The following is a 27,688-nucleotide window of genomic DNA, read 5'->3' on the forward strand; positions in this document are numbered from 1 at the left end:
ACCATTGGGCCGGCTCTCCCCGCCCGCATACATGCAACCGCCAGGAAACCGTCGGTGCGCGCGGCCGCCACCGACGACGGCTCCCTCCCCACCCGCCCTTGCCGCGGTGGATCAATCAATCGATCGATCGATCAATCAATCGGCCGAGCAACAACCGCGGCTCGCTGGTGGCGCCGGCGATGGAAGCGCCGCTGGTTGCGATTGACGGCGCGGGTGGTTTTGGTGGGGATTGGAGGCGGAGGGTGGGGACGGAGGCGGAGGCGATTGGCGAGAAGAGCAACGCCAACGCACCAAATCCGATTGCGCTATTATTGGGCGGAGCGGAGCGCAGGCTTTGCAGTTGCTCACGCCTTGGCACGGCGGCAGCTTCGCTTTCGCTGTCGCTCGCATCGCAAGCGTGCAGGGCGCGGGCGGAGGAGGAAACCACTCGATTTGCCTCGCCAAGAATGGTGCGGCTGCGAAAAAGGTAATGGAGGAAGGTATATGCAACAGGACTACAGGAGACAAAACAAAAACGTAATCTGGCGGCCGATTTCATTAATTTAATCTTTTTTTTTTTGCGATGGATTTCATTAATTCAATCGTGCTGGTGATCTGGCGAGGTTCCAGTTGGATTTGCGCTTGCGGTGTCTAATACGCGGACGACGCGACACGTTCCTAGTTGTGATCGACGTGACATTGGAACGTGAGGTCTGGCAGGCTTCGCTGTAGTGTTTTTTTAAATGACTGCCAAGTGTAGTGTAGTGTCTGCTCTTGGTTCTCGGGTGTGGATGGGATTCACAGCCAACGGTCTAAAAGTTAAAGCTTTTTCTTTTCTCGTGGTAAACAAAGAAGAGATGCTCCACTTCATATTTTCATGGTTGCGGCGGTCGTTTGGCAGCCTTGACTTTGCCAAGTGTTTTTGGCTACTTGGTCTTGTTTAGTTGACGAAGAGAAAAATTTTGCGATACTATAGTACTTTTATTTATTTATGGTAATTATTGTCCAACCATAGACTAACTAGGCTCAAAAGATTCGTCTCGTACATTTCGACCAAACTGTGCAATTAGTTTTTATTTCCGTCTATATTTAATACTCAAACCATGGACTAACTAGGAATCTTGAAAAATTTTGGGTTTTGAAGTGAAAGTAAACAAGGCCCATTAGATTAACCATGATTTTTGCAAGCACATACGATTATATTGCATGAAGAACCCTGTATTTATCCCCATGATGAAGTATATTATCCTTGTTCACTTCATACCCCTGAGCTTTGATTTTTATTTTCTTGAAGCCAGATCATTGTTTGCCTTTACTCCATTCATCTTAAAAAAACATTTTTTTGTCAAATAATTCATCCCAAAAAACTGTGCATCTCGCTTTTTAAAGATTCTTTTTCTCTAAATATCACTAATTTTATAGAAAAAAATATCAACATTATATCTCAAAATGAGTTTATTATGAAAATGTATGCCACTACTAATCTATCGATTATTATTATATATCAATCAAACTTTTTTTTACTCCTTATCTCTAAGCTAGATGAGAGAAAAAATAATAAGCGTACCAAACAATCTAGCAACTAACTGAACACGATCCTTAAGAACCCCAAATTTATTTGCTAGGTCAGCCTAAGTAGAGAGGAATAAAAAGATTGTAGATAAATTGAGAATGACAGATGGGTGCAGCATAATAAACTATTCACATTGTGCTTGGTTTGTAGCCAAAGAAGAGAAGATGTTCAATGTAGGTAGCTGTGCTTGTCATGTCTTTTTATGTTGGTCTTGTACGTGTTATTTATTTCTGTACTCGCGATCCCTTGACTCAACCTTCAATTATTTGTTGTAGGGAAAGAGAGATGACACAAAGCGATAGCGACAAAAGGCCATGACGGAGATTTACATACCATAATGTAATATGCATCAAATGAACCATGGTTTGTCCTGATCGGAAAAATCATCAATTAATCCTTAACTTAGCATACAATACATATCGTAATTGGTGAGTTACCAAACGTGAACATTGATATGGTTTTAGAAATCAATTCATTCTTGAGTTCTTGTACAACACAGAAAAATAGTGAGTAACCAAAGGTGAACATTGATATATGGTTTTAATAAATGGGGGGGGGTGGGGCGGGGGTTAAATAAACAATAGTAAGGTTTAGTGGTGGGCGGTGCACCGTGGGATGAGGAGGGGTTTTTGTAGGTTGTTGAGTGAACTCTATAGGAGTAAAAGTAGACTACTTCTAATATGTTTCCTAGGAAAAAGATATTGATAAATCGATGGTACATATCTCTAATATGCTTCTCAATTACCAAAATATATAATTATTATAAGAATAAAACCAATGCTATCAAAAGGGAGATATAACAATTTAAGGAACACAAGTACGTTTCACATTGCATACATGAGGTCAAAGTTGATATTAGAATTATCTTTTCATGAAACATATTAACATAGCTAGTAAAAAACAAAAATAATGTAAATCGACAGGATATAGGATGACAATTTTGATCTATTCTAAACATATTTTAAAAACACACTGTAATGATCATCCGATCCTCTGTACAAAATGGATCATCCGATTGGCAACGTCTAGGGAGGGCATGTAATTAGGACTCCCAAGACTAATGGTTTTATAAACAACATGTAAGATAATTATTTATTAAATTCTATCTAAATACGCTCTAGGTTATCTCATAGTTCTATTCTACCTCTAAAATGATGTAACCTTAGTTTCAATCCTAACAAATGACTCATCTTAAAAAAGACATAGGTAAATACAAACAAGTAAATCCAAAAAACATAAAGGGGAAACAGAAAGCCAGTACAAGGGATCATTCCCGTGTTTTTGGTGGATTGAATTCTACCTCTAGTCTATGCTAAAGCACTCACTTAGGGTCACTGTCTCGGTTAGCAACACTATTGTAGAAGTAGAATGGCTTCAGCTTTTTTTTTTGTTGATAACAAGGCTTGAGCCTTTGTATTTTGCCAATATCTGGAGATGGCAGTTTAAACCTCTCATCTCACCTCATTCATATGATGACAAATATGTTGCGACTCAACGCAAACAAAACCAAAAAACAAAAATGTTATCTTAACATGTTATATTCTTTTTTTTAAAAAAAATATATATATACAGTACTCACACACTGCTTTGTTCGTTGGGCCAACCCAGCCCAGCCCAATAAGTTATCTTATTAATAGTTTGTGTCTGGAATTCCTTTGTATTTCATCAACTTTGTCAAAGTCTTAATAGGGCTGGTGGACTTTATTGTTGTGACGGTTCACCAAGCACTTGTTCCACGCACCAAATACTCTGTCCTTACTACACCAAAGGTTGATGAGTCAAGCTTGATCAAATTTTCATCGAAAGAACTAAGATTGATTACCGAAAATATTCAAAGTCCACATGGCACGGACCGGCATCACTACTTAGGCAGTTAGGCCCCGTTTGGTTTGGGTGGATAAAGTTTAAGTCCCGTCACATTGAGTGTTTGGACACATGCATAAAATACTAAATATAAACTATTTACAAAACTAAAAACACAGTTTGAGAGTAATTTGTGAGACGAATCTTTTGAGCCTAATTAGGCCTTGTTTAGTTCACCTCAAAAATAAAAAAACTTTTCAAGATTCCCGTCACATCAAGTCTTGTGGCACATGCATGTAGCATTAAATAAACTAATTGTACAGTTTGGCTGTAAATCGCAAAACGAATTTTTAAGCCTAATTATTGGACAATGTTTGTCAAATAAAAACGGAAGTGCTACAGTGTCAAAATCTAATTTTTTTTAATCTAAACAAGGCCTTAGTCTATAATTGAATATTAATTGCCAAATAAAATAAAAAAGTACAATACCTATTAAACTTTAACATCTCCAATAAAAAACCGCCTTAGCCATCGTTTTGTGAGGCTCCAGTGCTCCGGCTCCTTCACTGTAGTGCTCACTTAGGGTGGGCATTCGGTTCGGTTTAGGTTCGGTTTTCTCGGTTATTTATGAAATTCGGTTCCTAGAATATAAGAACCGATCGGTTCCAAAAAAATTTAGGAACCGAGCATTTCGGTTCTCGGTTATTTCGGTTCGGTTCCGGTTCTTACCGAACTTACCGAATTTTTCTAGCAAAGGTTAATACAACAAAAAAAATATAGGTTTTAAAGCAAATATAGGCAACACCACTTCTAATTTAGATAATAATAATTGGTAAGATTACAACAACAATATAGTAACATAAATATATAGTAATTTAGTATGAGATGTCACACAAAAATCAAACTTTGTCTTACAAAATACTAGTAAGTAAAGTAAAATTCATGAATTTCGGTTCTTTCGGTTAACCGAGGGTAGGAACCGAATTATTCTCGGTTATTTCGGTTTCTCGAAACTTGGAACCGAATAAGGAACCGATTTTTTCGGTTCCGGTTCTTTCGATTTCGGTTCCGGTTCTTTCGGTTCGGTTCGGTTCCTCGGTTTCGGTTAATTGTGTCCACCCTGAGTGCTCACGACCTCATCACGTGCATCTAACAGAGCCAGGGGAGCCACCCCAACCCAGCTTCGTTATCTCCCTTCTCTGTGCAGTTCACTTTTGGCTCACAGAAGCCTGAGCTCTTTTGATGTTACATGGTTCTAGTGCACAACAGTGCAGCTGGAGCGGGAGCCGGACTGCCTGAGCACTACAAAGGCCGACCAAAGGAGGCCTTAGTTAACACAAATTCCAAAAAAATAGGTGAAGATTTTGAAGTAAAGGATACAAGATAAGATATTAGTACAATAGTTGCATGAACCAATTTTAAAGTAAAGCTTGATGAAGAGCCAAGATTGCCCAATTTATTATTGGAAGAACTGCGATTGATTACTGAAAATATATTCAGATCCACATAGCACGCCACGGATTAACATCACTTTAGTGACTCAACACCTACCCAAAAAATAGCCAAAAATATTCAAAGTAAGGAATACAAGATAAGATATTACTACAATAATTACATGAACCAATTTAATCAACTAATAACTCTCTTCACCTCCAAGATATAATAAGATATTATTGCAATGCATGCTGAGACACAGAGCTCTTGGCCTGAATCAAACTAATTTAATAACCCTGGTCCTTGAAGCGATCACAGTCACAGGGTGGTCTTGGAGGCCCTCCTGATGAGCACAGCCCAGCACATGAGCCTGTAGAGCAGGAAGAACCCCAGCATGACCCCGACGTTGACCCACTTCATCCCCTCGTCGATGCCCCTGTCCCTGAGCACGTCGGCTCCGGTCCTCAAGCACACGCCGCCGGTCATGGCGTCACTGTTTCGTCCCATCCACGCCACACACTTGCCCCTCGCGCTGCCCCCGTACTCGTTGATGAGCAGCAGGTCCAGCGGGTACCTGTACATGGACACGTAGTACATGAACGCCCAGTACCTCGGGATGCTGTCCTTGGGGATGAAGTAGCCGGAGAAGAGGAAGAAGACGCCCAGGAACACGCAGATGAGTGCGTTCCCTAGCACGAAGTCCGGCGACACGGCGCTGAGGAAGAGCACGAGCGAGCTGGCCATGAGCACGATGAGCCAGACGGCGAGGACGAAGAAGGCGAAGGCGGCGAGCGGCGTGGCGCGGAGCCCCGCCAGCCAGTAGAGCGGCGCCGAGAAGAGCAGCGACACGGCGAGGAGGCACGGCGCGAAGACGAGCGCGTTGGCCACCACGTACGAGGAGAGGCGGTACGCGCGCCTGGATGCCTCCCGCATCAGCACGCGGCGCTCGTGGAGGAGGACGGGCAGCGCCTCCACGGTGGACGAGAGCAGGAAGCTGAGCGTGAAGGCGAACAGCCCCAGCCGGAGCGCCACGCCGTCGGGGCTGTCCGGGCTCAGCCGGAAGTAGACGCTGCCGAGTCCCAGGCCGCCCACCACGGCCTGCGCGGCGCGCGCCGCGAACAGCTCCCGCGTGCGGTACATGGTCCGCCAGCACCGCACCGTCAGCGCCGCCACCTCCGTGAACCGGCTGCAGTAGCCCTGGTCGGGGACGTCGAGCCGGCGTCGTCGTCGTCCACTGATCACAAGGCGGGTCACCTCTTCCTCGTCGTCGGCGTGGCGATCACCGTGCGCGGCGGCGATCCTGGACCGGGAGCGGTGGTCCTCCTCGAGCTGGCCGGTGACCTCCATGGCGAGCTCCAGCGGGTTGAGCTGCGTGGGGATCTTGTGGCCCAGCCGCGCCAGCGCGTCCTCCAGCGTCTTGAGCGTGCCCAAGTGCGCGACGGCGCCGCGGGAGAGGAGAAGCAGCGAGGAGATGTAGCGCAGCATGCGGTAGCTGGGCTGGTGGATGCTGAGCACCACCACCTGGCGGCGCGCGCGGGACACGTCGTGGAGCAGCTGCAGCACGTCCAGCGCGGAGCGGCTGTCCAGCCCCGACGTGGGCTCGTCCAGCAGCAGCACCGGCGGGTCGTGCACGATGTCCACCGCGATGGACACCCGCTTCCGCTCGCCCCCGGACACACCGCGGGCGGCCGAGAGCCCGCAGCCGTCGCCGCCGCCGACGTAGCTGTCGGCGACCTCGGACAGGCCGAGCTCCTGCATGAGCGCCTCGACGCGCTCCCCGGCGGTGGCCGCGTCGGCGGCGCGGAGCCTGAACCGCGCGGCGAAGAGGATGGTCTCGCGGACCGTGAGGAGCGGGAGCAGGTTGTCGTCCTGCGTGACGAACCCGCAGAGCCGGCGCAGCTGCGCGCGGGAGGCGACCGCGTGGCCGTTGAGCGACACCGTGCCGGGCTTGGCGATCTCGGAGCCCGTGCCGCGGCCGGACAGGATGCGGAGCAGCGTCGACTTGCCGGCGCCGCTGGGGCCCACGACGGCGAGGATGTTGGAGCTGGAGGCGGTGAAGGACACGGACTTGAGCAGGCCCGCCGCGCCGGCGGCACCGTCGGTGGCCGCCGGCGAAGCGGAGGACAGGAACGACGGCAGGAGGTTGGTGGCGGCGGCGCGGCGGCGAGGGGCGGGGCATGAGAGGTTGTTGACGGCAAAGGTGTAGTGGGGCGGGGACGGGTGGGAGAAGGAGGAGGAGGAGGGCGAGGGCGAGGCCGAGCCTGGCGGCGACGAGGAGGACGTCGACGTCGACATGAGCAGCGCCGGGTCCAGCTCCGAAGACAGGTCCTGATGGTCCATGGCTATCTGTGCAGCCCTGAGGTGACGATGAGGAGTGGACGAGGATGGCGCGAAGCGGCTGAGCAGATATAGCTCGCTGATTCCGTCGTCTTCCATTTGCATGCCAATCCGATCCAGTCCAGCTCGCTTACTTGAACGTGTTACGCACCCATGCACGCGCGCGCGCTTCGTCACGGCACGGCACACCAGCACAGCACTAGCTTGCCAATGGCGGGTTTCTAGATCTTCAAGAGAGACAGAGAGAGGGGGATGCGCGCTCGCGCTTAGCTTGTTGCCATGTTTGGATGATTTGATCTGCACTGGGTGAGCAAATGGGAGAAGAAAGCCTGCTGTGCGGGTCGGCCCAGGTGTAGAGCGAGGCCCCGAGGCTGAAGGGGGAATTCTGTTTCGTTTGGGTGAGGGCCGTTGTGACCCGCTAGCTACTGTGACCAAATGGTCTAACGGCCACCTCCGAGCGTGTCGTCGCGGCGGTTGCACCTAAGCACCTAATATAACCGGCGCGCACGCTGGCTTAGCTTGAACCGGTCGAACGCGCGCCGTCCACACACGGGGGGGCCTGCGTTTCGTGGCGTGTGGTTGGGGTCCTGTCTCGCTGTGCCGAGCGAACCGTAATAATAGTAAAAGCAAAGTTTCTGATCGACACAGAGACCGCGTTTAGCTTCAGTTTATTTTTCAGGCAACACGGTGCTAGTTGTTAGCACATGAACGTACCGCAGGCTTGCAGCCATTTGTGCAAAAGTCGCAAAGACGACGTTTCTTGTAGTGCTACGCGAAATCCAGATTGCCCGTGTTTCGTGTTTGTTGGGACAAACCAGCGGACTCGTCATCCTGAAGGGACCTATAACAAGTGCACAATGGTTGCCTGTACATAACTGGGACTATTGATCCATTGCGTGCATGATATGGACACCCAAATAACTCTCGTTACCCAAGGAAGGTCCTTTTTTGGATGGATTAGAGTTAGATTTAGCTATTTGGGGCTCAAATAATCCTAAAGTATCCAAACATGAGGGTTAGATTAGAGTTATTTGCATCTAACCCACACAAAAAACTATCCCCCGAAAGAGGTGTTTATTTGGGCTATTTAGGGCTATTTGAGGTGGAGCCCACAGGAAAAGAGATTAGTTGTGTTGCAGGAGATCCCCACTCGCGATGCCTCCCAGTCACGACCCCTCCCGGTTACCAGCACCGCCGCCTCCAATTTGCCTCGTCGTCGCCTCTCAACCGCGCCGCCGCCTCCAAGCCGCGTCGCCGCCTTCCAACCGTGTCGCCGCCTCCCAACAATGGCAAAACAGACCGCAAGGTACCATATGGAGCAATGGCAAAATGGCCCGCCGCCAGCAATGGCAAAACGGTACGTAAGGTACCATGTGGAGCAATGTCATTTGTGAGCGGGAGGAGGCCACACAACAGCTGGCCACACCAAATCTGGCTAGGAAGGAGCCAAATGAATGGAAAAGTATATTTATTGTCAATCTAACCCTTACATCCAAACACTTTTTTAGCTAGAGTTAGTTGAGGCTAGTCATGAGCTAGAGAATAACTCTAACCTCTAACTTAGTTAGAGTATCCAAACAGGGCCGAAGCCTCGTCCACACTCCAGCATAGCATAGAGCAGGTATAATAATAGGCTTATAGCCAAGCTAATGGTAATGTGAAGGAGAAAAGTTAAAAAAGATGATAACTTAGCTCTTATGCAAGCATCAAGCCGGATATGGATGCATATGTAGTGGTGGGCCTACATAGCAAGTGTTGTAAGGAGAAATATGAAAATGATGATGTCTTTGAGAGACAAGTATAAAACAACTTATTGTATAACTTGACTCTAATCACTTGGCTTATAGTTAAGCACTTGGTACTATTATTGACCTTGCTTTAAGAGAGTCTCGACACTCGAGGACAGTTGACGCTATTGCGTTTAAACCTCACCACCCAAGGAACGCTCATTGGGACTTACATCCGAGGATTAGAGCGTCCTCGATAGTAATCAAATAGCTAGTCTAGAAGAAATTCTATTGGCTGTGAAGACATCTTTAATGGCAATTTATAAATAACTAGCTAAATAAGGTATAGAAATAATAAAAAAATAACACTTCCATTACTATCAAGGAGAGAGATCAAATAGATAGTGACTCCTAAATAGCTAGCGACTCCCAAATAGCTGATCTAGCACGATCTCCTATAAATATCTCTCTCACATAACTCTGCACTATAGTGTTTATTTTTTTCTTATTTATATATCTTATCTCGCTAACTATTTGTAAACTAGCATTGATAGTCCATAAAATTCTCCCTAGATTAGCTATTTGGGAACCAATAAAGACACCCTTATAGGTTGTACTTTTTCTGCTAGTCAATAGTGCTTTTGCTTTCATAATAAATCAGTGAACAATACTTTTAGCCATGACTTGTGAGACTAGTGAACAGGCTCATAAAGTCCTACGAAGGCTACTGTGGATATATGTGTCTGCGGCACCAACATTGTTGATATATTTGAGCACGTCCATCTATTAGGATAAAAGCCATGACGAAGGAGGCCCATGACATTATGTCAAAAAAAAAACTTGACAGACAAGCGTTCAGGTGCATCATAGACGCACCAGTGCGCGTGGGTAATATGACGTTTGTAATAAGACTTATTACAAACGCGCAAAACAAGAATCTGTAGTAATAAATATAGCTACAGACACACGTAACTACATGCGACTATGATTAAAACAGACATGGTCTGTAGGCACGACACTACTACAGACCTGTGCAGTGTACAAGCATCTGTATGAATAACGATATTACAGAAGCGTTTGCTCAACAATTTTCTATAGTTAGATTCTTACTACAGACATCGACAGTACATTCTGTGTAAAGAATGCTATCACAGAGGTGTGTAGTCTATAAACGTTTGTAGTAGGTATCTAATTACAGACGCCGAAAGTACAAACATTTGTGCGAAGAACGATATTATAGATGTGTGCTGTCCGCAAACGTTTGTAGTTACGATAATACTACAAATGCCGATGGTACACACGTCTATGTGAAGAACTATATTAGTGCAATCTACAATCGTCTATAGTTAGGATACTACTACAAACAAGGATGGTAAAAGTGTCTATGTGGAGAACGATACTATAGACGCGCGTAGTCAATGCACGTCTATTATTTAGGATACTATTACAAACGCCGTCCATAACTATGTCTGTGTGAATGATCTTAGTAGCGACACGCGTACAAGACATGTGTCTATGGGAATTATACAACCACAAACATTTTTGCAACGTGTCTGTAGTGAGGAACTTATTACCGACCCCTATTATCTAGTTGAGTGTGTATTAGTTTGCTCGCCATAGATGCGTTTAGGTTTATTACAGACCCTTCTGTAGCCCACAGATCTTAGGTCTCAGATCATAGATATAGATATATATGCATAGATCGCAGGCAAATAATATATATATACATCATAGATTATTGTTCTTCACACTAGCTCATGTGTCATAGATGAGCTTTCTTCATCACATAGAACACGAAAAATATATCCTAAAGTTTTACATATATCCATCACACGCAACACAAGAACATATAATGTATCTCAGACTTGCATAGCTCGAAACTCATAATCACAGCTCTCAACATAAACCGTCTATTACTCTAAATCATCTAATTAAAATGGTTTCCTTGAGAATAAAACTCGTCTTTTATGTTGATGATCTGCTTGACAATGAACATGACGATCTTTCTCTAACTTCCATCATGTTGATTTCATTGGACAACACTTCAAATTCCTGCGACAAAGAAAAGTAGACATATATAAGATGAAGCTTCGCAAATATGACATTATAAGTAAATCTGTGCTAGGTATTCCAGCAGTAGAAAAATTAAAAGTTTTTCCTACATGAAGCATATATGCAATAACAAGTACATGCATGATGAGTCAAAGATAGCACAAAGTATTACTATGCATGATGTAACATATTAGTGGTTCTTATCTAAACTTAGACTTCCTTCTACACCAAATTTTTGAACATAATCAATATAAAGAAAAATGGACTAGTAACAACATAGTTTATCCACAAAATAAACTCCAACAAGCGTCATTACCGTTCCATGACCCAAACATTATACACTTGCCTGCAAGCATTCCAGTTAGCTCCGATAAGCTACAAGTACTAGTAACATGAACAACTAGTAATTCAATGAGTTTCACCTAGCTATATATAGGAATGGCAGCACGAGCACTGAATTGCATTACACTCAATTCCATGACCCAAGTATCTACAAAAGTTTACCTCAGGAGACTCCAAACCGGCATGTTCCATCGCAAACATCAAGTTGCGGGCCTCCTATTTTGGGCATGAACATGCATCCTATGTCATTGCTCTTGAACTGTACAGGTCCAACAATGGTGTAGACGTCAACATCGAAACCCTGCGACTGTTGCAGGAGATCAAAGGCAACAGAGCGGCGACGGGCCCGTGGGTGGCGACGACGATGACGTGGAAGAACGAGAAGTGTGCTTGGCACCACGATCAAGCAAAGACTTTGTTGATGGACGACGTGGTGATACCTATAGAAATAAGGCCTCATCTTTCTCCTGTGGTCTAGGCGATGCCTCGCTAAGATAGGCATCAATGTCGAGGCGAAGGCTATGGCGGGGTCACTGGATGGATGGCACCATGGGAGCCGTGGTGCCTATTTAGCAACGATGAGTTTAGAATCAGCTAGGAGTGCACTAGGTTCTTCAGTGGTGTTGCATGAAAATCTTGAGTACATGGGGTGTGCAAGGATTTATTAGGGTCGAGCTAGGTGGAATGCATGCAACATATATGATATTTGTGACCATGCATTTAGAACAAACTTAACTAATTATAGTTTGCTTAATGGAGATGTGGTGGATGTTGAAATTGTCTCCTAAGTATGTACAAGCCAAATAAAAGTAGTTGTATATATATCTTGAAGTATAACTCTATGTAGTGCAAGCCAAAAATAATTTTCTTGTTACAAACGCGTTTTCTAAAGATAGGTCTCTAGAAAAGTTATATATCTTGAGATGATTTGTAACAACTATGATTTCTCTTTTTGATCTTTGGATAAAATTTATGACTAGTCTTTCTCCCTCATACTAACTTGAATATGTTGGTTTTTTCCAATTTTTTTCTAAAATCATGCTCCATCAATTGTTTATCAATATTATTTTTGGTCATCTTTTATTATTGACATTTTAATTGGTGAATTTAAAAATGACAACTTTGAACAACATTTTCAAACATCAAATGACTTAGGATGATGAAGTCATGAACTATATACTCCCTCCATATCGGATTTAGAAGTCGTTTTGGACAAGGTTTAGGCAAACATTGGGAATATAAATTGTCAATAACTTTAAAATTATTGAGTTTGCAAATGTGAAAGTCATATGAATAGATTTTGTCTTGAAAAATACTTTCATAAAAGTATACCTATATCATTTTTTCCTAATTATTTTTATAAAATAAGAGATCAAATGTTGTGTTTTGGAGACCGTGTCGCTGTTCTAAACGACTTCTAAATCTGATACGGAGGGAGTAGTTCTATATCTTCTTAAGATCTAAAACATTTATTTTGGTAATATGTTGATCTGACAAAGTATTAGTAACATTATTCATAAATTTTACATCTCTCTCGTATAGTTTATGAAACTACACTAGACATACCTAAGAATTATGAACAATGCTAATATCACTATGTTGAATCCAAAAATGACCAAAATGAAAGTTATAGATATTGAGAAGGTAAACAACTATGTAGTTTACAACTTTTCCATTAGAAGTAATCTCGAACCTTAAAATTAAGCTCAAATATAAGAAAAATTGGAATTTGACATTTGAGTATTCTAAATAATCTTGGATGGAGAAACTCATAAAATAAAAGTTGTAGATCTCTAAATGTTATGATGCTTTGTAGTTGAGAACTTTTCTATGTGAGATCATCTTATCAGCCAAAATAAGCATTAATCCACAATTTTTTATTTTGTTATAGACGCGTCTGCTCAAGGCATATCTGTAGTATATTGAAATATAAGGCAGATTATATATTTGACCGTAGAGGAATCAATCTCAACACCTCCGGAAAGCCAATCCTATGGGTTAACCATTGCGCTATGGGAGTATGTTCGAACATATAGCGGTGTTCACTTTATAAAAGGCTTACAACATTTAAACTGACAACATTGCAGATGACAAAACTTCATGATTTCAAACATCAAACGATTTTAGCTGAATCACATCGTCAAAATACAATAGTCATATATCATCAAAATATGAATTAATGAAGTATTAATCAACAATGTAATATAACCATTATTACAAGAGTTCAAACAACATTGTTCACCACAACCAGCCTACAGAGTTCAAACTATTATTCATCAAATAAGAGTTTTCAAACTATTGTAACACAGTTCATGGTCTTTCATGATGATGTACGTCCTTTAGGGTCTTTCACGATTGTCTTCTCACATACCGCCGCTTCACCACATATATGTAAAAGTTATATATTACAAAGCCAAGTTTAAAATAGCGGGCAAATATAAAAATATGTCAAATTAAACATGGCAAAAACATGAAAAAACATCAGTAGTTGATGTGAAAAACATGGAAAATATGTTTCTATAGCCCGCTATTTAAATTAACAGGGATTACAAGTAAGAAATAATATAAGCCACATGTACAAAAGTTACATAGACATGATGATACTACAAAATTTCTTAGACATGTAGCCATACCTTAAGAGCTTCTATTCTGTGCCAAGTTTAGTGCGTATAGGATGAAACCACATTGGCATACGCCGTCATCGTGCTCACAGAGGAGGATACATCATGGCATGAAGTCCCCACTATGATTCATTAATCCTCTGTCACACCCGGTTTTAAGGAACAAAACCAGGCTAGCTATATGTGTGCCCAGGAAGTCCACTCATACAACAACAGAAAGGAACAGTATCAGAAACAATGTTATATAGCGAAAACATACTTATAATTAACACTTACATCAGAGTATCGCGGAACGGTAACTAATCTTTAGGCTCAATCTTCACAGGGACGGTTGACTGGGGGTAACATATGCCTAGCACTTCTTGTATCCTGAGAACGTCCTTCGTAACTCCTTCGCTCCTCTGATAACTCTTACTAATAAACTGGAGTGGTGGGAAATAGCAAGAGTGAGCACATATCGTACTCAACAAGTATAACCGGGGGTTCATGAGGCTCAAATAGCTGACACTGGTTTGACTGCATTTAGCTTTTAATAGTGGATAGCATGTTCATAATTAATAGCAAATGTCAAGGTAGCATAAATAATCCAATAATCACATGATCAAGTGTAAGCATAATTAATCCATAGCATAAACGATAATCAAATGAACATAACAACTTAATAAGCTCATCGTCGGCGCAGCAAGAACCCCCAAGGCCGCTCATAACCGTGAGCACGGCTAGTATACCAGTTTTACACTCTGCAGAGGTTGTACATCTTTACCCATGATTCATGATTTACCCTTTCGCCCGAGGTAGCCAGTCTCTTAACCCCCTTCCTAGGGAGGTCGGCAGGGATCACTATGAAGCCTTTCAAAAGTTCGTCTAACATGTTAGGGCCGCAAGGTTTCCTTTGCGCGCAGATATAGATACCCCCCTTCCAAATGGCACAATGACGCGCAGCCTATACACATAGGGACAGGGGCTCGCACTATACCCAAAACGGTTCAGCCCCTCCGCCCTTTCGGGTAACCTCTAACAAGCTAGAAAAGTTCTTCATACTGAGCTAAAGCCAGAGCCATTATAGCCCTCATGGTTGCACTGTTGTCCCGGTGATCACTTACAGACAAGATCTCATATAGTTATTTGTCATCTTTTAACGTTCATTGCATAGCTATTAATCATCTTACAAGATCATGGATTATATCAAGCACTAGCACATCTACACCAAATGCATATCAAGTAGGTAGCAAGGAATCCAGGTAACAATCATCTATGATTTTGCTAAGGTCGACAAGGTGATAGCATGCATATGATATATATGTGTAGTTAATAGTGAATAGGTAACAAGGATGATCCCAAGTTATACTTGCCTTGAATACTTGCTTTTCACTCAAAGCAAATGCTCATAGATATTCTTTGATCTTCTCTTTTGTAGCTTCTGTCCTCCAACGCCCTCATAGATCTCTTTCTACTCGTAGCAAGCACCACACATAGGCAAACATACAAGCAACAAATAAAAGCAACTAAGAACAATACATCAATCAAAGGAAAAACTTTAAAAGAGCACACTAAACGGCATGGCTTGATGCTAAGGTCACAAAAACACAGGAAACACTGAGAACTGGGCTTTGATTGAAAAGAAGCGACTACCGAGAGCTTATATTATAAAAGCCTACAACTGTGAGCTTAATTGGTGTTAATTAAGAAAAACTATGTGTGTAGCATTAGTTGAGATTAAATAAAACATATTTAAATTAACTTGAAAATTAAGTGGACGCTAATCATGTTTATTTTATAAATGTTACCACCTACTTTATAAAGCAAGTTATTAAATGTTATCTTTACAAAAGAAATAAACATGTGAGAGCGTCTAATACAATAATTTGAATTTTGTATATCAAATGGGTTGAACTAAGCAATATATAACTGTAAACAAATTTCGTCAGCAATTAATATTTATTTATGAAGGACCGAGGTATAAACCTATGTTGCTTTTAATTAGAAAGCTATTAAATAATGATTAATTTAATTAGTATTTAAATTAATGAATTTGTAATCAAGTGATATGATAAACTTTAGAACTACTGTGTAGAGCGCATCGACACGAAATTAATGCAACTAGAACCACTCGAATCGGACGTAAAACGAATAAACTATGAGAATATTACAAATTGGTGCCAAGTTCGTAAATACCTTGGCTTCTTACCTTAAACATGTATGATGGTCATGGCTGATTCGGCCTTGCCAACCAGCGCATGGGCCAGGGGCAGCTTCGGGCTCCGGCGGCAGGAACCTTCTACCCACCAGGCAAGACGAGATGGCGTTGGCTCGGCTGGTAGGCTTGCGGAGCCGTGATGTGTAGCTGCGTGCAGCAAAGGCAAGCAACAGCGGCCTGGGCATGCGAAGATGATGATGGCGGCTGCCCTGCTCGTACACCATCAGAAAGAGCCGAGATGCACGAGGCCTGGCCAAGCTTGCGAGTTACTAGAAAACAAAGAACAGATAATGATGAACTTGCCATCCTTGGTCCACCTACCGGCGCTGCTTTTGAAGATGGTTACGTCGGCTTTCCGAAACTCTGCAGTAGTCTGCCCTGTACTCGTTGCCGTCGAGTCGCCGGATGTTTGGCAGCGAAGGGAATAGCAGATTGATTTTAAGACGGCGGCGCAAGGAGAAGGAACGATACCCTAATTTTTTTCTTAAGCTCATGTCTGGCTCTTTAGGATTTATAAGAACTATTTCGCACAGGCGTTGAGCATCAAAAAGAGATATTTTATTATATCAGGAATTAATGAATTTTGAGATTAAAATAATTCTAGAAAAATCCATAATTTCTCCAAAAATTTGAAGAAACTTCTTAGAGACATTTTAGAACATGAAGAACCCAAATAAAGTATTTAGGGCTCATGAAAAGATGTCTAGGAGCATCTAAAAATTAGATTATGCTCGTAGAAAAGCGAGAAAGAATTCCCAAAATGATGAAAAAATTATCGAGAAGTTTTAATAGGCCGGTTGATAGAAGATGAACTCAAAGGAATGCTTTGGAGTAGAATAGGACGATATGGAAACTTTAGATGAAAAGATTAAGATCATGATAGAGGAGACTTGATTTGTAGAAAAAGGTAGATACATGCCAGATACAGATAAATGACTTACTAAACGCGCTCTAAATCTTTATCTACTCACAACACAAATTCAAGCAACAATCAAGCATCACATCACATCAACAAAAGCACATAAAGTTAATTTGGAACAATTTGAAAATTCATATTTTCCTATAACTAAATTTACACTAACTCAACTAATCTTGGCAAACCTTATACAAATATTAAATTTATTTTATAATTATTTAGTGTTTTCTATGCACAACCTAAAATTAGAAATTTTGGGGTGTGACATCCTCTCCTAGCTCCACCAAGGATAATACTCAAAAGTGTGGTCATAGACGTAGACCAACTGAAGGTTGCTACCGCTCGAGGAGGTAAGGTAAAATGTGGCATAATCTCTCCTATCACCATTGAAAATGACTGGTGACTCAACAAATGTGCCCTTGGTGGCTTTGCCACCTTCTTTAATCTCCTAGGAGCAGATTTTAGCAGAAGCGGTCACGACAAACACTTTCCCATTATGTACAAGAACATCCACATACCTATCACGATCACCACTAGATGGAATTCTCAATGGAGTCTAGTGTAGATCATTGGACTTTGTATAAGCAACCCGATTGTCACCTATCCAATCGGAGAATAGAGCGACAGCCAGGTAGCCTTCCGGCTATGATGGCGTATGCCCTAGCACAATCTTCTTCATCTGGACCTTGTGATCAATGCTGATCTCTAGGTCATTGTAGGAGACACTAAGACCGACAACACCTATATGCCTAAGATGCTCCCAAAGGATGGCAACAAGATGCGTCCGCTGGTGATTAGGTTAAGGAGCTCTACGCTGCACCTCATACCCATAGTCACCAGCATGTGGTCCTTACCACCAACCTAGATCCTATTCTTCAAAACCTTAGACTCACTATAGTAGGACTTGTTGATGGCGATGTCATGTAGGGCGAAGGTCACCATGCCATCGGCTTCTTCCACTATGCCTTCTTTAGTGCGACGACCTAATAGAATAATTGACGGAGCACCTAAGCATGACGGATGAGCGGTTTTTCCTTTGTGGTGTTCGCCCAAGCATGGCAGACTGCCAGGAAGTGCATGTCGCTGACAGTCTCATGAGAGGTCAAAGACCATGTTACACACCTTCGGTACTGGATCCACTACAGGAGGTAAGATCAAACACCATTGCTTATATTGATATGGTTTTATATTGCTCCCCATAGATTCATCTTAAATTATAGCCTTCACCCTCTTTCTATAAGGAATTACACGCCCTCCAATGCCATAGATGCTGCCTCCTCTAACTGGTCTAGCTCCTTTGAGAACTTAGACTCCTACAACAACGATGATGCCCACTGCTATCTTTGAGGGTGGAACAAGACCAAGGACCTCTATTCAAAGGTGACTCATGAGAATAGTTAGCTTGAGATCCATCTTAAGGTCTCTGAAGTCACCCACCGCGCTAATGAGGAGGAGATCAAAGTTGCATGGGCCAGTTGGCCGAGGATGATGCCATGGTGGGAGGTGATGAGTTCTTTTGTTCCAGAGAAAACCTCTCCCCATTCTTATGCTCTTCAACTTTGCCTCTTGATAATTATAGATTTCTTTATTTTGCCTATGCTAATGGTTCAATTGTACAAACTGTGAGTGCTGGCAAATGCAGCTTTGGATGCCGTCAACGCTCAAGGACCTCTGCTTATCAACCACTCCGTGACATCCATGCGCATGCCTAGGAGATTGTCCTGCATAGCGTTCGCCATGGCACAGTGGTGGCTATGGCCATGGTGCAGGTGCATACGGGGCATGATGACCTGCTTTCCATGGAGACAGGTTTCCCAATGGGTGATGGTTTAGATAATCATGAGGACTTGATTGATGACTTTGGCGTGTCGCGGCTTAGATTGTGGACATTCAGAGGCCTAGGAGGTAGTGAACCATGTGTTCAACAATGACGAGTAGAAGAAGATGCACTTTGAATCATGAACTAATATGTTGTGTTAATTATGTTTTGTGTGAATAATTAATGTGCTATGACTGTACATTCTTTTCTTTTGTGAACAATGCTTGTGATGAACAATGCTAACATTGTAATGTTGTCATAATTGTTCTATTAATATCCCTGAATGTCCTTTTTTTATAATCTATAATATTACAGACACATGTTGTTAGAATGTATCTGTACGAGGCCAACAAGATGACTAGCCGCATCCTTCACTCTCCCATGCATTGACTCCTTTACTCCTTCAATTCAAAGCATGCATTGCAACTTGGCACCGCTACTTGTCTTCACTCTCGCATTTTTAACTCCTGGCCTCTCATGTCTATCCACTCCTCTCTCGCTCATTCTCTACTGCTCGTTCTTTGGAGAGGTAAAGGAGGACGTGAGCCCCCCATAGGTCTTCAAGAGGAAGGCCATCCCAGATCCCCTACTGGTGTCCACTAGGAAGGGCCTGGTGATCACTAGGTGGGCCAAGCTCCTTGTGGTGGTGAAGATAGAGTTATTAGGACCAGACCAGATCGACAGTTGGACCGCTAAAAGACCGAACTAGAGCTTAAACCGGTCTGATTCACTTAAAAGACCGTCTATGCAATCGAACCGGTAAAAACCGGTTGAACCGGCCGGTTTTTTGTGGAACTAGTGAACCACCCGGTTCCATTCGAACCGTCCCAGTCCGTAATGGCATGCTACTTCACCTGGCGTCTTCCTATGTAGCATGGTGCTCACTGGTAGAGTGCATGCACGTGGCGTTGACGGGCCCGCCTAGTTGCTCCTCACCTTTTTTTGAATTTGACGCTGGTGGACTGCAGCTGGATTGGCTGCATGCACGTGCCATTGACTGGCCCACCTGGCAGCTCCTGAGTTTGAATGTTGCATTGGGTCGTGGTGCTTGGTAGCGTTGGCATCAACACAATCTTTTAAATTTTAAATTTTCATTAATTTTTTTAAATAAGCTCCAAATTAGATAAATAATATATCTATTTTGATTGCCATAACAAGCTCTTCGCAATAGTACACTCCATTTTAGCATTCGAGATATATTGTTTTGCAATGGTGAATATTTTAATTACTATTCTAATCCAGTTTAAATTATAACAACAAGATTGTTCATGCACTTGATGTTTTGAATTTAAGAACATGCCATTTTGTATTTGGATCCGTATGTGTATAAACTTTATGCTTCTACAATTAAATTGTGTTTTTTACTATCTATTAATTATTAGTTATATATATACACTGGTTCAATATATTTGTGGCTAATTTGATTTAACCGATCCAAAATAATTGAACCGACGGTTCAACAGGTTCTAAACGATTAGACCAGTGAACCGATAGCCTCACCGGTTCGATCTTCGGTCCGATCCTAATAAGCGATAGTGAGGATGAGGAAATGAAGAAGGTGCCCTTGTCTAAGTCCATGTCACCAAGGGCAGCGGCTACCAAGAAGCATGGCAACTACAGTGAAGTCACCGGTCCAAGCTCCTACACCCATAACTAGGTATGTATAATCTATAGTTTGTTCATTGTGATTGGATTTAGTGTTTTTTGTTCAGCACTCTGCTTGATGCATGCATATGTTATTGCAACACAACCCATGGTAATGTTATTTTGTTAGGATGATTATTTGAATTTGACCTGGGCTATTTGTACCTAGTCGTGGATTGTGTTTAGGGTTTATTTAGTTTTGATCTAGTGTGTGCAACTATAATCTAGAATGTTAGATGTGTGGGTGAAGAATCTGTATACGAATTTAAGGAGATGATCTAAATGCAACAACTAGATTTAGCCACCGATCCTTGCCAGTCTTGGAGCAATTTCTTTCAGCTTAAATTGGTGATGTAATTTTAGTAGCAGATGTATGCAGATGTAGTTGCGAAAGTTACTACATAGTGTTGTTTCTCCCCCTATAGAATTGTTATGGCTTGCACCTGTAGAGCCATTTTGATTTACCACTTCTTTGATTGATCCCTCTCATGCTTGCTTGGTGTCAAACTGATCCACTACCTGATCTGCAGTCAACATGCATGTCAAGTGTATGTATGTAAATTTAATTTGGGGGGAATTGAGGTCTGTTTGGGTAGGTACATGGCAACAAGGAAGGCTAGCTATTTCTTGCTTAGCTCTTTATAGTTGCACTTTAACTTGGTGATGTAATATAATGCATGCATGAGTATTGATCTATAGATGTATTCATACATAGGACTTCCAATAACAGTTTATGTGCATATGTATATATTTGGTTCCATCTTATGTGCTCCCTCCAAGTATAACCCTCATGGAGAGCATAACCCTTCTTCACTACAGTATTGTCATTGTTCATCATAGTGTTGACCAACTCAAGAGAGAGAATGCTGAGAAGGAAGAGGAGGAAGAGCATTTCAATAAGAACTTTGATGAGTTTGGTGAGCACCTACATTCCATGGTTTAGAATGTGCAGACCTTCACCATGGGCAAACAACAACTAATGTGATGACTTATTTTTGTTGTTGATGAAATAGGGCAGTAGTAGTAAATCTCTATGATGTAAAATCTATGATGTAGTACGTAATGCCCTCCAAGTACTTTTGCTGGCAATGCATTGATCTATGCATTATATACAATATATTGGTGCTGGTTTGTCAATGGCTACAGTGATATTTATGATCACCAATTGCTTGTACATACAATTTGTTAACCACATACATTGATTCCTGCATAGCCTAACTTCCATGTAATGCAATTCACATGTCATGACTACTGTGGGTACTATAGACACGCATTTAGGGTTTACTACAGACACGCATTTACTATAGACACATGTATAGAACACACATCTGGTATAAGTACTCGAGATGCATGTTGTGAACAAGCATGTGCAAAAGCATATGCGTCTGCAATAAGAGATGTTACTCGAGACATGTGTTGTGAACAAGCATCTGTATGATAACATGCATCTGCAATAAGAGATATCATTACTGACACATCTACCTGAGACACATCTGTAACCTTAGACCCCAATATCCCACATTCGGAGAACACCACACGTGTCTGTAATAACATCTTATTGTAGACACATGTTGATCTCGCCTAGCCGGTGATCCCCGCCAGCCAATTACTATAGATGCTTGTCAGTATAACATGTCTATAGTAGTGCTACTGCAGACACATGCACATGGTGGCACCTATATAGGGGATGTGAATTAACACTTTTCACATAGTGTGAGTGTAAAATGAGTCCACCAACATAGGGATCAAGGTATATCAAAGACATCTAGAAGCCACCATATCTAGACGATAGCGTAGGATCAATCTATTATGTATTCCATGAAACAAACTTGGAATCCAATCTATTAGCCAATCACCCTTGTTGTAACCCTACTCCCTCAAGCTATATAAGGAGGAGTATGACCCTCATGATCGGGACCGATGTCATTCATTCATATTCTCCTCATCTACTTCATAAGTCAGAGCAACAGAGCCCGGTAACTGAACATATGAATACAAGAAGAGCAACATCACCCCAACTGGACAAGGGCAACCCATGTGCTTGAACTAGTATAAATCTTATGTCTCATGTGCTACCATCTAGTTCATCTTACGTGAGTACTTGTGAGTACCTACTAGGTATTGTTGAAGTGATAGATCTACATGCTCATGAGAAACCTGCCCAAACCACTTGGTAAAAATGTTCCTTAGATGTCCTAGCATGAATCCATCCAATGAAAACACCCTCAAACCCATAGGAAATCAAAACCCATCAAAGTAGCAAACAAAGGGAGATCAAGAGGGAAAACTCAAAACCAAGTCATTTGTGAATCAAAGACTCAGATCTTAGAGGAATGGTTTCTTTATTGTTCTGAATCATCTAGGTTTGATTCTTTACAGAGGAAAGATTAAAACTTAGACAGTGTATTAGTATCCCATACTATGGGCATGATTGGTTGCTCTGAGGTCAGTCTTCCAAGATAGAGGCTTTGTCTAAGCTCTTTCCAGCCCTGATGAAAGCATTCACCTACCTTGTTTGCTTACAATGTTTGGGGGCCTATAGGATAATAGTCATCTTGTTTGGTTGCCTGTGTGGATGATTCCAAGATAAGAACACGTCTCTCCTTCTTGTTTGGTTGGCCACACAACATAAGGTTCAACACTCAAGTATCGATTTTGTGAGATTACCATCATTCTCAAGAGAACAAACAAGAGAATAGGGTTAGCAGACTAATGATCTCTTCATGGAAGAACAACATTGCTAACACATCACCTCTAATGTCTCCATTGCCCAAGAAGGTCATGTATGAGCTCACCGCCCAGAACATCTACTACTCCAAAGTCGACTGCCATGCTGAGCTCACTCATGGTGCAGCTTCTAAAGCCATGCCGCACAACACCGACCCCGCCATACTACATCCTTTGTGACGTCCTCGCCACGTGCATGTCTTTAGACATCACTGGGTAAGTCGACACTGCTTGACATCCTCACCATGTGTATGACACTGATGCAGGAGATGCTCCTACACAACGTAATGCTGCTACAGTAGGTGTCATCATTTTGTAGGCTATCGGTGCACGTGCCCTAGGAAAACATCCCGCTTGACCTGCTTAGCATCTCAGAGACCTTTGTGTTCGCGGTGTAATTGCTACACCTAGAGTCATAGGCCACCGCTTTGGCCATAGTCATCGTGCTCCTCATAGACTGGTCCTGACATGTCTACATCTGAGCAAGTGTAGTAGTGGTAGCCTATGCCTATCAGGCCTACTCGTGCTGCATCCTCTGAAGTATAGCAAGAAAAGCTAGATTTGTCTGAGGTGGTTGAGGAGGTGCTGAGCTAGAGCAACCAACTTCACTATCATGTGCACATGAAGGCATGCTTGAAATCAACTGATAGTCATCATCTGAGCTATCAATTAGATCATTACCAATGAAGTCCTCCTACTATGTCTCTAGCTACTCCGATGCTACCTCCACAATGGCACCAATAGCACATCCTACTCAATAGCAATCTTTGGTACATTTGTTGGTTCAAGTCATACAAGCTGGTTCAAATCAGAGGGGGTACCCTCGCATGACAATGTCAGACAAGCTGGTTCAAGTCATAGGACATGAACTCTATGGTAGTACCACTGCACTTAGCTATTGCTTCTAGTGAAAATTTGTGTAGTAGCTCTCCAGATCAAGAAGGTAATCTAGTGAGCATACAGGAGCTGATGGTATCCCTTGAAGCCCTTAGCTAGTGTGTCCTCCATCTCTGATTGCATGACATCCCAAATTTCAAAACTTTGTTTGAGAGATGAGGTGTTGTAGGAGCCAAAGCTGTATCTTCATCAATCCCTCTCTGTAACCACCCCTCGGAAGCAATGTCCTTCTCATGACAACATCTAAGACATGTGTTGTCAGTGCCAAGTCATGATTGGTGTGACTAGAGCCCTCTCCAAATGGCTCTGTAAAGCTAGGTCAGACAAGGTTAGTGAGAGGTACCCATCCACCATGAGGGTGTCTTGGTGGCTCTATATCACCATAGCAGATCTAGTGAATACGATTAGCTGACTCAGGGATCCTCAAGATCTCTCAGGCTCGTGAACTCTAGATCCTCAAGTCTCTACCTCTGAAGGCAAAGTGTATCCACTAGTGTTCATGGTCAACCTAAAGTGAAGCATAGAACTCACTAACCCAAGAAGGGACATAAGTACCAGTTCATCCAAGTAAGTCTGCTAGACCTAGAAGGTAGGTGAGGACGGATCTGCTCTCTAGCAATTGCTATAATGGCATCTAGGGAACAAACTCGCTGCTTGCTGAAGGTGACCCCACTGTTCTAATGTGCATTATAGAAGTCATCCTCAATTAGAACATAGAAGTTCTTAGATGCTCTCTCATCCCTCTAAGATGGAAACCACTCCTCAAAGGGAACAAAACTTTGGGCCTGCACCTACCTGGCTGTATCTGCTCTTAGGTTAAGGTGATAACTCATGGAGAGGCACATGGTTTGGGAGGATCTCGTGCACCATGGCACTGCACCTTAGTCCTAGGAGATGCCTGAGCACGAGCACAAGTGGAGCAACAAAGCTGTGGCACCTCTGTCTCCTCGATCTATTGTGTAGGCTTCTCTGGTTGCTCTAGCTGCTCTGTGTGCTTAGCTAGAGGGTCCTCTATGGACTACGGCTTGGTCTCTAAAGTGCCAAGCTCTCAACCCTTAAGGTGAAAGAATCTCTCATCAATCTGGATGCCACCACCTCTACCTCCTCTCTCTACATGCTCTGTAGCTACTGCCATTGCTACAACCATCTATGCATCTCTATCACTGGCCTTATGCTTCTTGCTAGCAATTTACTTCTTTCCTTTTCCCTTTTTCTACAAGTGTTAAGCCAGGTGGACACCTCTCCTCATCACATGGACCACCCCGACATTATTGCAGTGAGCCATAATAATTGAGGCAAAGAACCACTATCATTGAGTAGCTCAACTCACACACAAATGCTCCACCTAAATTGTTGCCACTGATAGATGAGATCACTGACCCTTGTGAGGCTTGGCCTCAATCATTACTCACAGGCTTTGCCTTGAGTTATCTGCCACTGACCATTGACCAAGTAATCACACTGCCCAAACTTGCTGCAATGGATAGATAGACAATGTCTATAAGCATATATAATTCTAGAGATATGAATGCCCTAGGGAAGCAAGCAATTTAGGTGAGAAAATAGAGGAAGATGGCTTACTACCTTAGATAAGGATGATCCCTATGTATCAACCAGGTAATCAGTCGGGAGGCCATGCTAGACATTGAGAGAGGTCATGTGCAATCGCGGAACACACAAGAGACGATGGTGACTTGAACAAAGGAAGATACATGGTGGCAAAGACACTATGCGAGGGCACGACGAGCATGAGCATGACAGGAGTGTGGAGCATGCGAGCAAGGGCAACCATAGTGGCACGGGCAAGTGGAGAGGCAACACATGGGTTAGACGCATTGCAAGCTTGATCGAATGGTGTGAAGGAAGAAGGGAGAGATTTAGCACAAGTGAGTGAGGAAAAGAGGTGGCCCACATGATTTAAGTGCTGACTGAATGATCCAATGTGAGGAACTCTAGCGTCTGGTCAAGAGAGGTTCAAAAACTATATCGAGGCAGTAAAGAAAAGTATCTATTAAATTAAATAAAATATGTACTTTGTTGTTACGAAAATGAGCCTAAACTAGGTGTAAACAACATTCATCATTCAAACCTCATGGGTGGGTCCCCATCATGTTTAACATTTATAAACTTCACCCTTTTTATTTGTGTTCATGTTCTCAACATGAATGGAAGAAATACTATCAAAGTGCATGGTGTTTGTTAAAATTCATCTTTCAACAATAAATATGTAGTTCTACTCTCATTTGATTACTGCACACCTTGTCTTGTTAGGGGCAAGTGTGTTCATCTCTTTAAGCTAAAGGCAAGAATACTAACGACGTAACAATGACACTTGTGAAGTGCTTCATCTAGAGGAACCACCTTTAGCATCAAATAGAGGAACATAGTTGCATTCAACACTACACACCTTGCCTTTTCCGTTGGGTGGGTGTGTTCGTCTCTTGACGCTAAAGGTAAGAATACTACAATATTTAACAATATCATTTGTTAAATGTTTCAACTAGATCATCCACCTTTAGCATCAAATAGAGGAACAAACTTGTAGACTAAGAAGAGTCAGAGAGAGTGGTGGAGAGAGAGGGGAGAGAGAGGATTAAATATGATATTATGAAGAGTGAACCAAATATACCTTTTTACAAATTCACTAGTTAGACTAAGTGTCCTGTGAGAGGAAGGATGCATGGCACAAAATCAAATGTGTACTCACGTGTAGCTATTTTCCTACTTTGTCAAGTAAATACAGTCATTTAAAAAATGGTTTAATATTCAGTATCTAACAGGAGCCTTGTTTGTGGGTATGCAGATGAGGAGGTGTTCTTTCAAAAATGTGATCCAGGTTAGTGCTTGGGAGATCAACATCAATAATCTAGTGCATGAATTGAGGTCATCAAGTGAACATGACATTTTCTTTTCATTGTAACCATATTATATTATTGTAAATATGTGGCTCCTACTCCTATATGGTGGCATGGATGGGAGCTAGGAGGTGAAACCACTTGCATTGAAGTTGCAAGCATCAACGCCACATGAGCCAACACCTGACATCGACATATGGAGGGACACGATGGAACAACACAAGTGGCTGCAAGAAGTTGTTGTGCACCATGATGCATGGCTAATCAGGATTTCTAGCTTTGCTACTTCATATCTGACAACTATAGAATGGAATTTTATTACTTTGCTACTTCATATATGTCTTTATTAATAATGTGTTTCTCTTTAGCTATTATGTTATGAACAGTATTATAGGTGGCAACAACATCTACTTAGTGTTTAGGTTATAGTCACCACACCAACCATTAAGATGAGGAACACATGGAGAAGAGTAAGTGTGAGAATGATATGAAGAAAAATATCTATTAAATAAAATAAAATATATACTTTGTAGTTATCAAAATGAGCCTAAACTAGGTGTAAACAACATTCATCATTCAAACCTTATAGGTGGCTCCCATTCACGTTTAGCATTTATAAACTTCACCCTTTTTATTTGTGTTCTTGTTCTCAACATGAACGGTAGAAATACTACCAAAGAAACTAGAGTTTGCATGTATTTTATTGAGAGCATCCACCTTTAGTGTTAGATAGTCGAATACACATGAAGAAACAAAGGGTGAGAG

At 42.4% G+C, this 27,688-nt stretch overlaps 2 protein-coding genes across 5 annotated transcripts in view; both read right to left on the bottom strand.

The window, feature by feature from the left end:
- LOC8077950 (ABC transporter G family member 23) lies at positions 4,786–7,676 on the bottom strand. Its single transcript, XM_002440977.2, has one exon. The coding sequence runs from the start codon at positions 7,229–7,231 to the stop codon at positions 5,108–5,110; it is 2,124 nt and encodes a 707-aa protein (XP_002441022.2). The 5' UTR covers positions 7,232–7,676; the 3' UTR covers positions 4,786–5,107.
- The window catches only part of LOC8077951, a 53,887-nt gene continuing 36,863 nt past the window's right edge, over positions 10,665–27,688 (bottom strand). Inside the window, exons 4-5 of one of the 4 annotated variants that reach the window (XR_002447489.1) lie at positions 13,881–14,290; positions 13,385–13,623 (exon numbers count right to left, since the gene is read on the bottom strand). Coding sequence is in view for 3 of the 4 variants with exons in the window: in XM_021447343.1 (XP_021303018.1) it covers positions 10,819–10,905 (87 nt within the window). In the remaining variant the exon portion in view is untranslated. Of the gene's footprint in view, positions 10,906–13,384; positions 13,624–13,880; positions 14,291–15,220; positions 15,319–20,843; positions 20,969–27,688 lie in introns of those variants that run through there. The other 3 variants (XM_021447343.1, XM_021447344.1, XM_021447347.1) reach the window with 3 other exon arrangements.

The sequence above is a fragment of the Sorghum bicolor genome, chromosome 9 (assembly GCF_000003195.3).
Source record: "Sorghum bicolor cultivar BTx623 chromosome 9, Sorghum_bicolor_NCBIv3, whole genome shotgun sequence".
Taxonomy (NCBI): domain Eukaryota; kingdom Viridiplantae; phylum Streptophyta; class Magnoliopsida; order Poales; family Poaceae; genus Sorghum; species Sorghum bicolor.

What these genes read in the sequence shown, in the direction of transcription:
- LOC8077950 (XM_002440977.2), bottom strand. Translation starts at nt 7,231, where the DNA reads ATGCAAATGGAAGACGACGGAATCAGCGAGCTATATCTGCTCAGCCGC.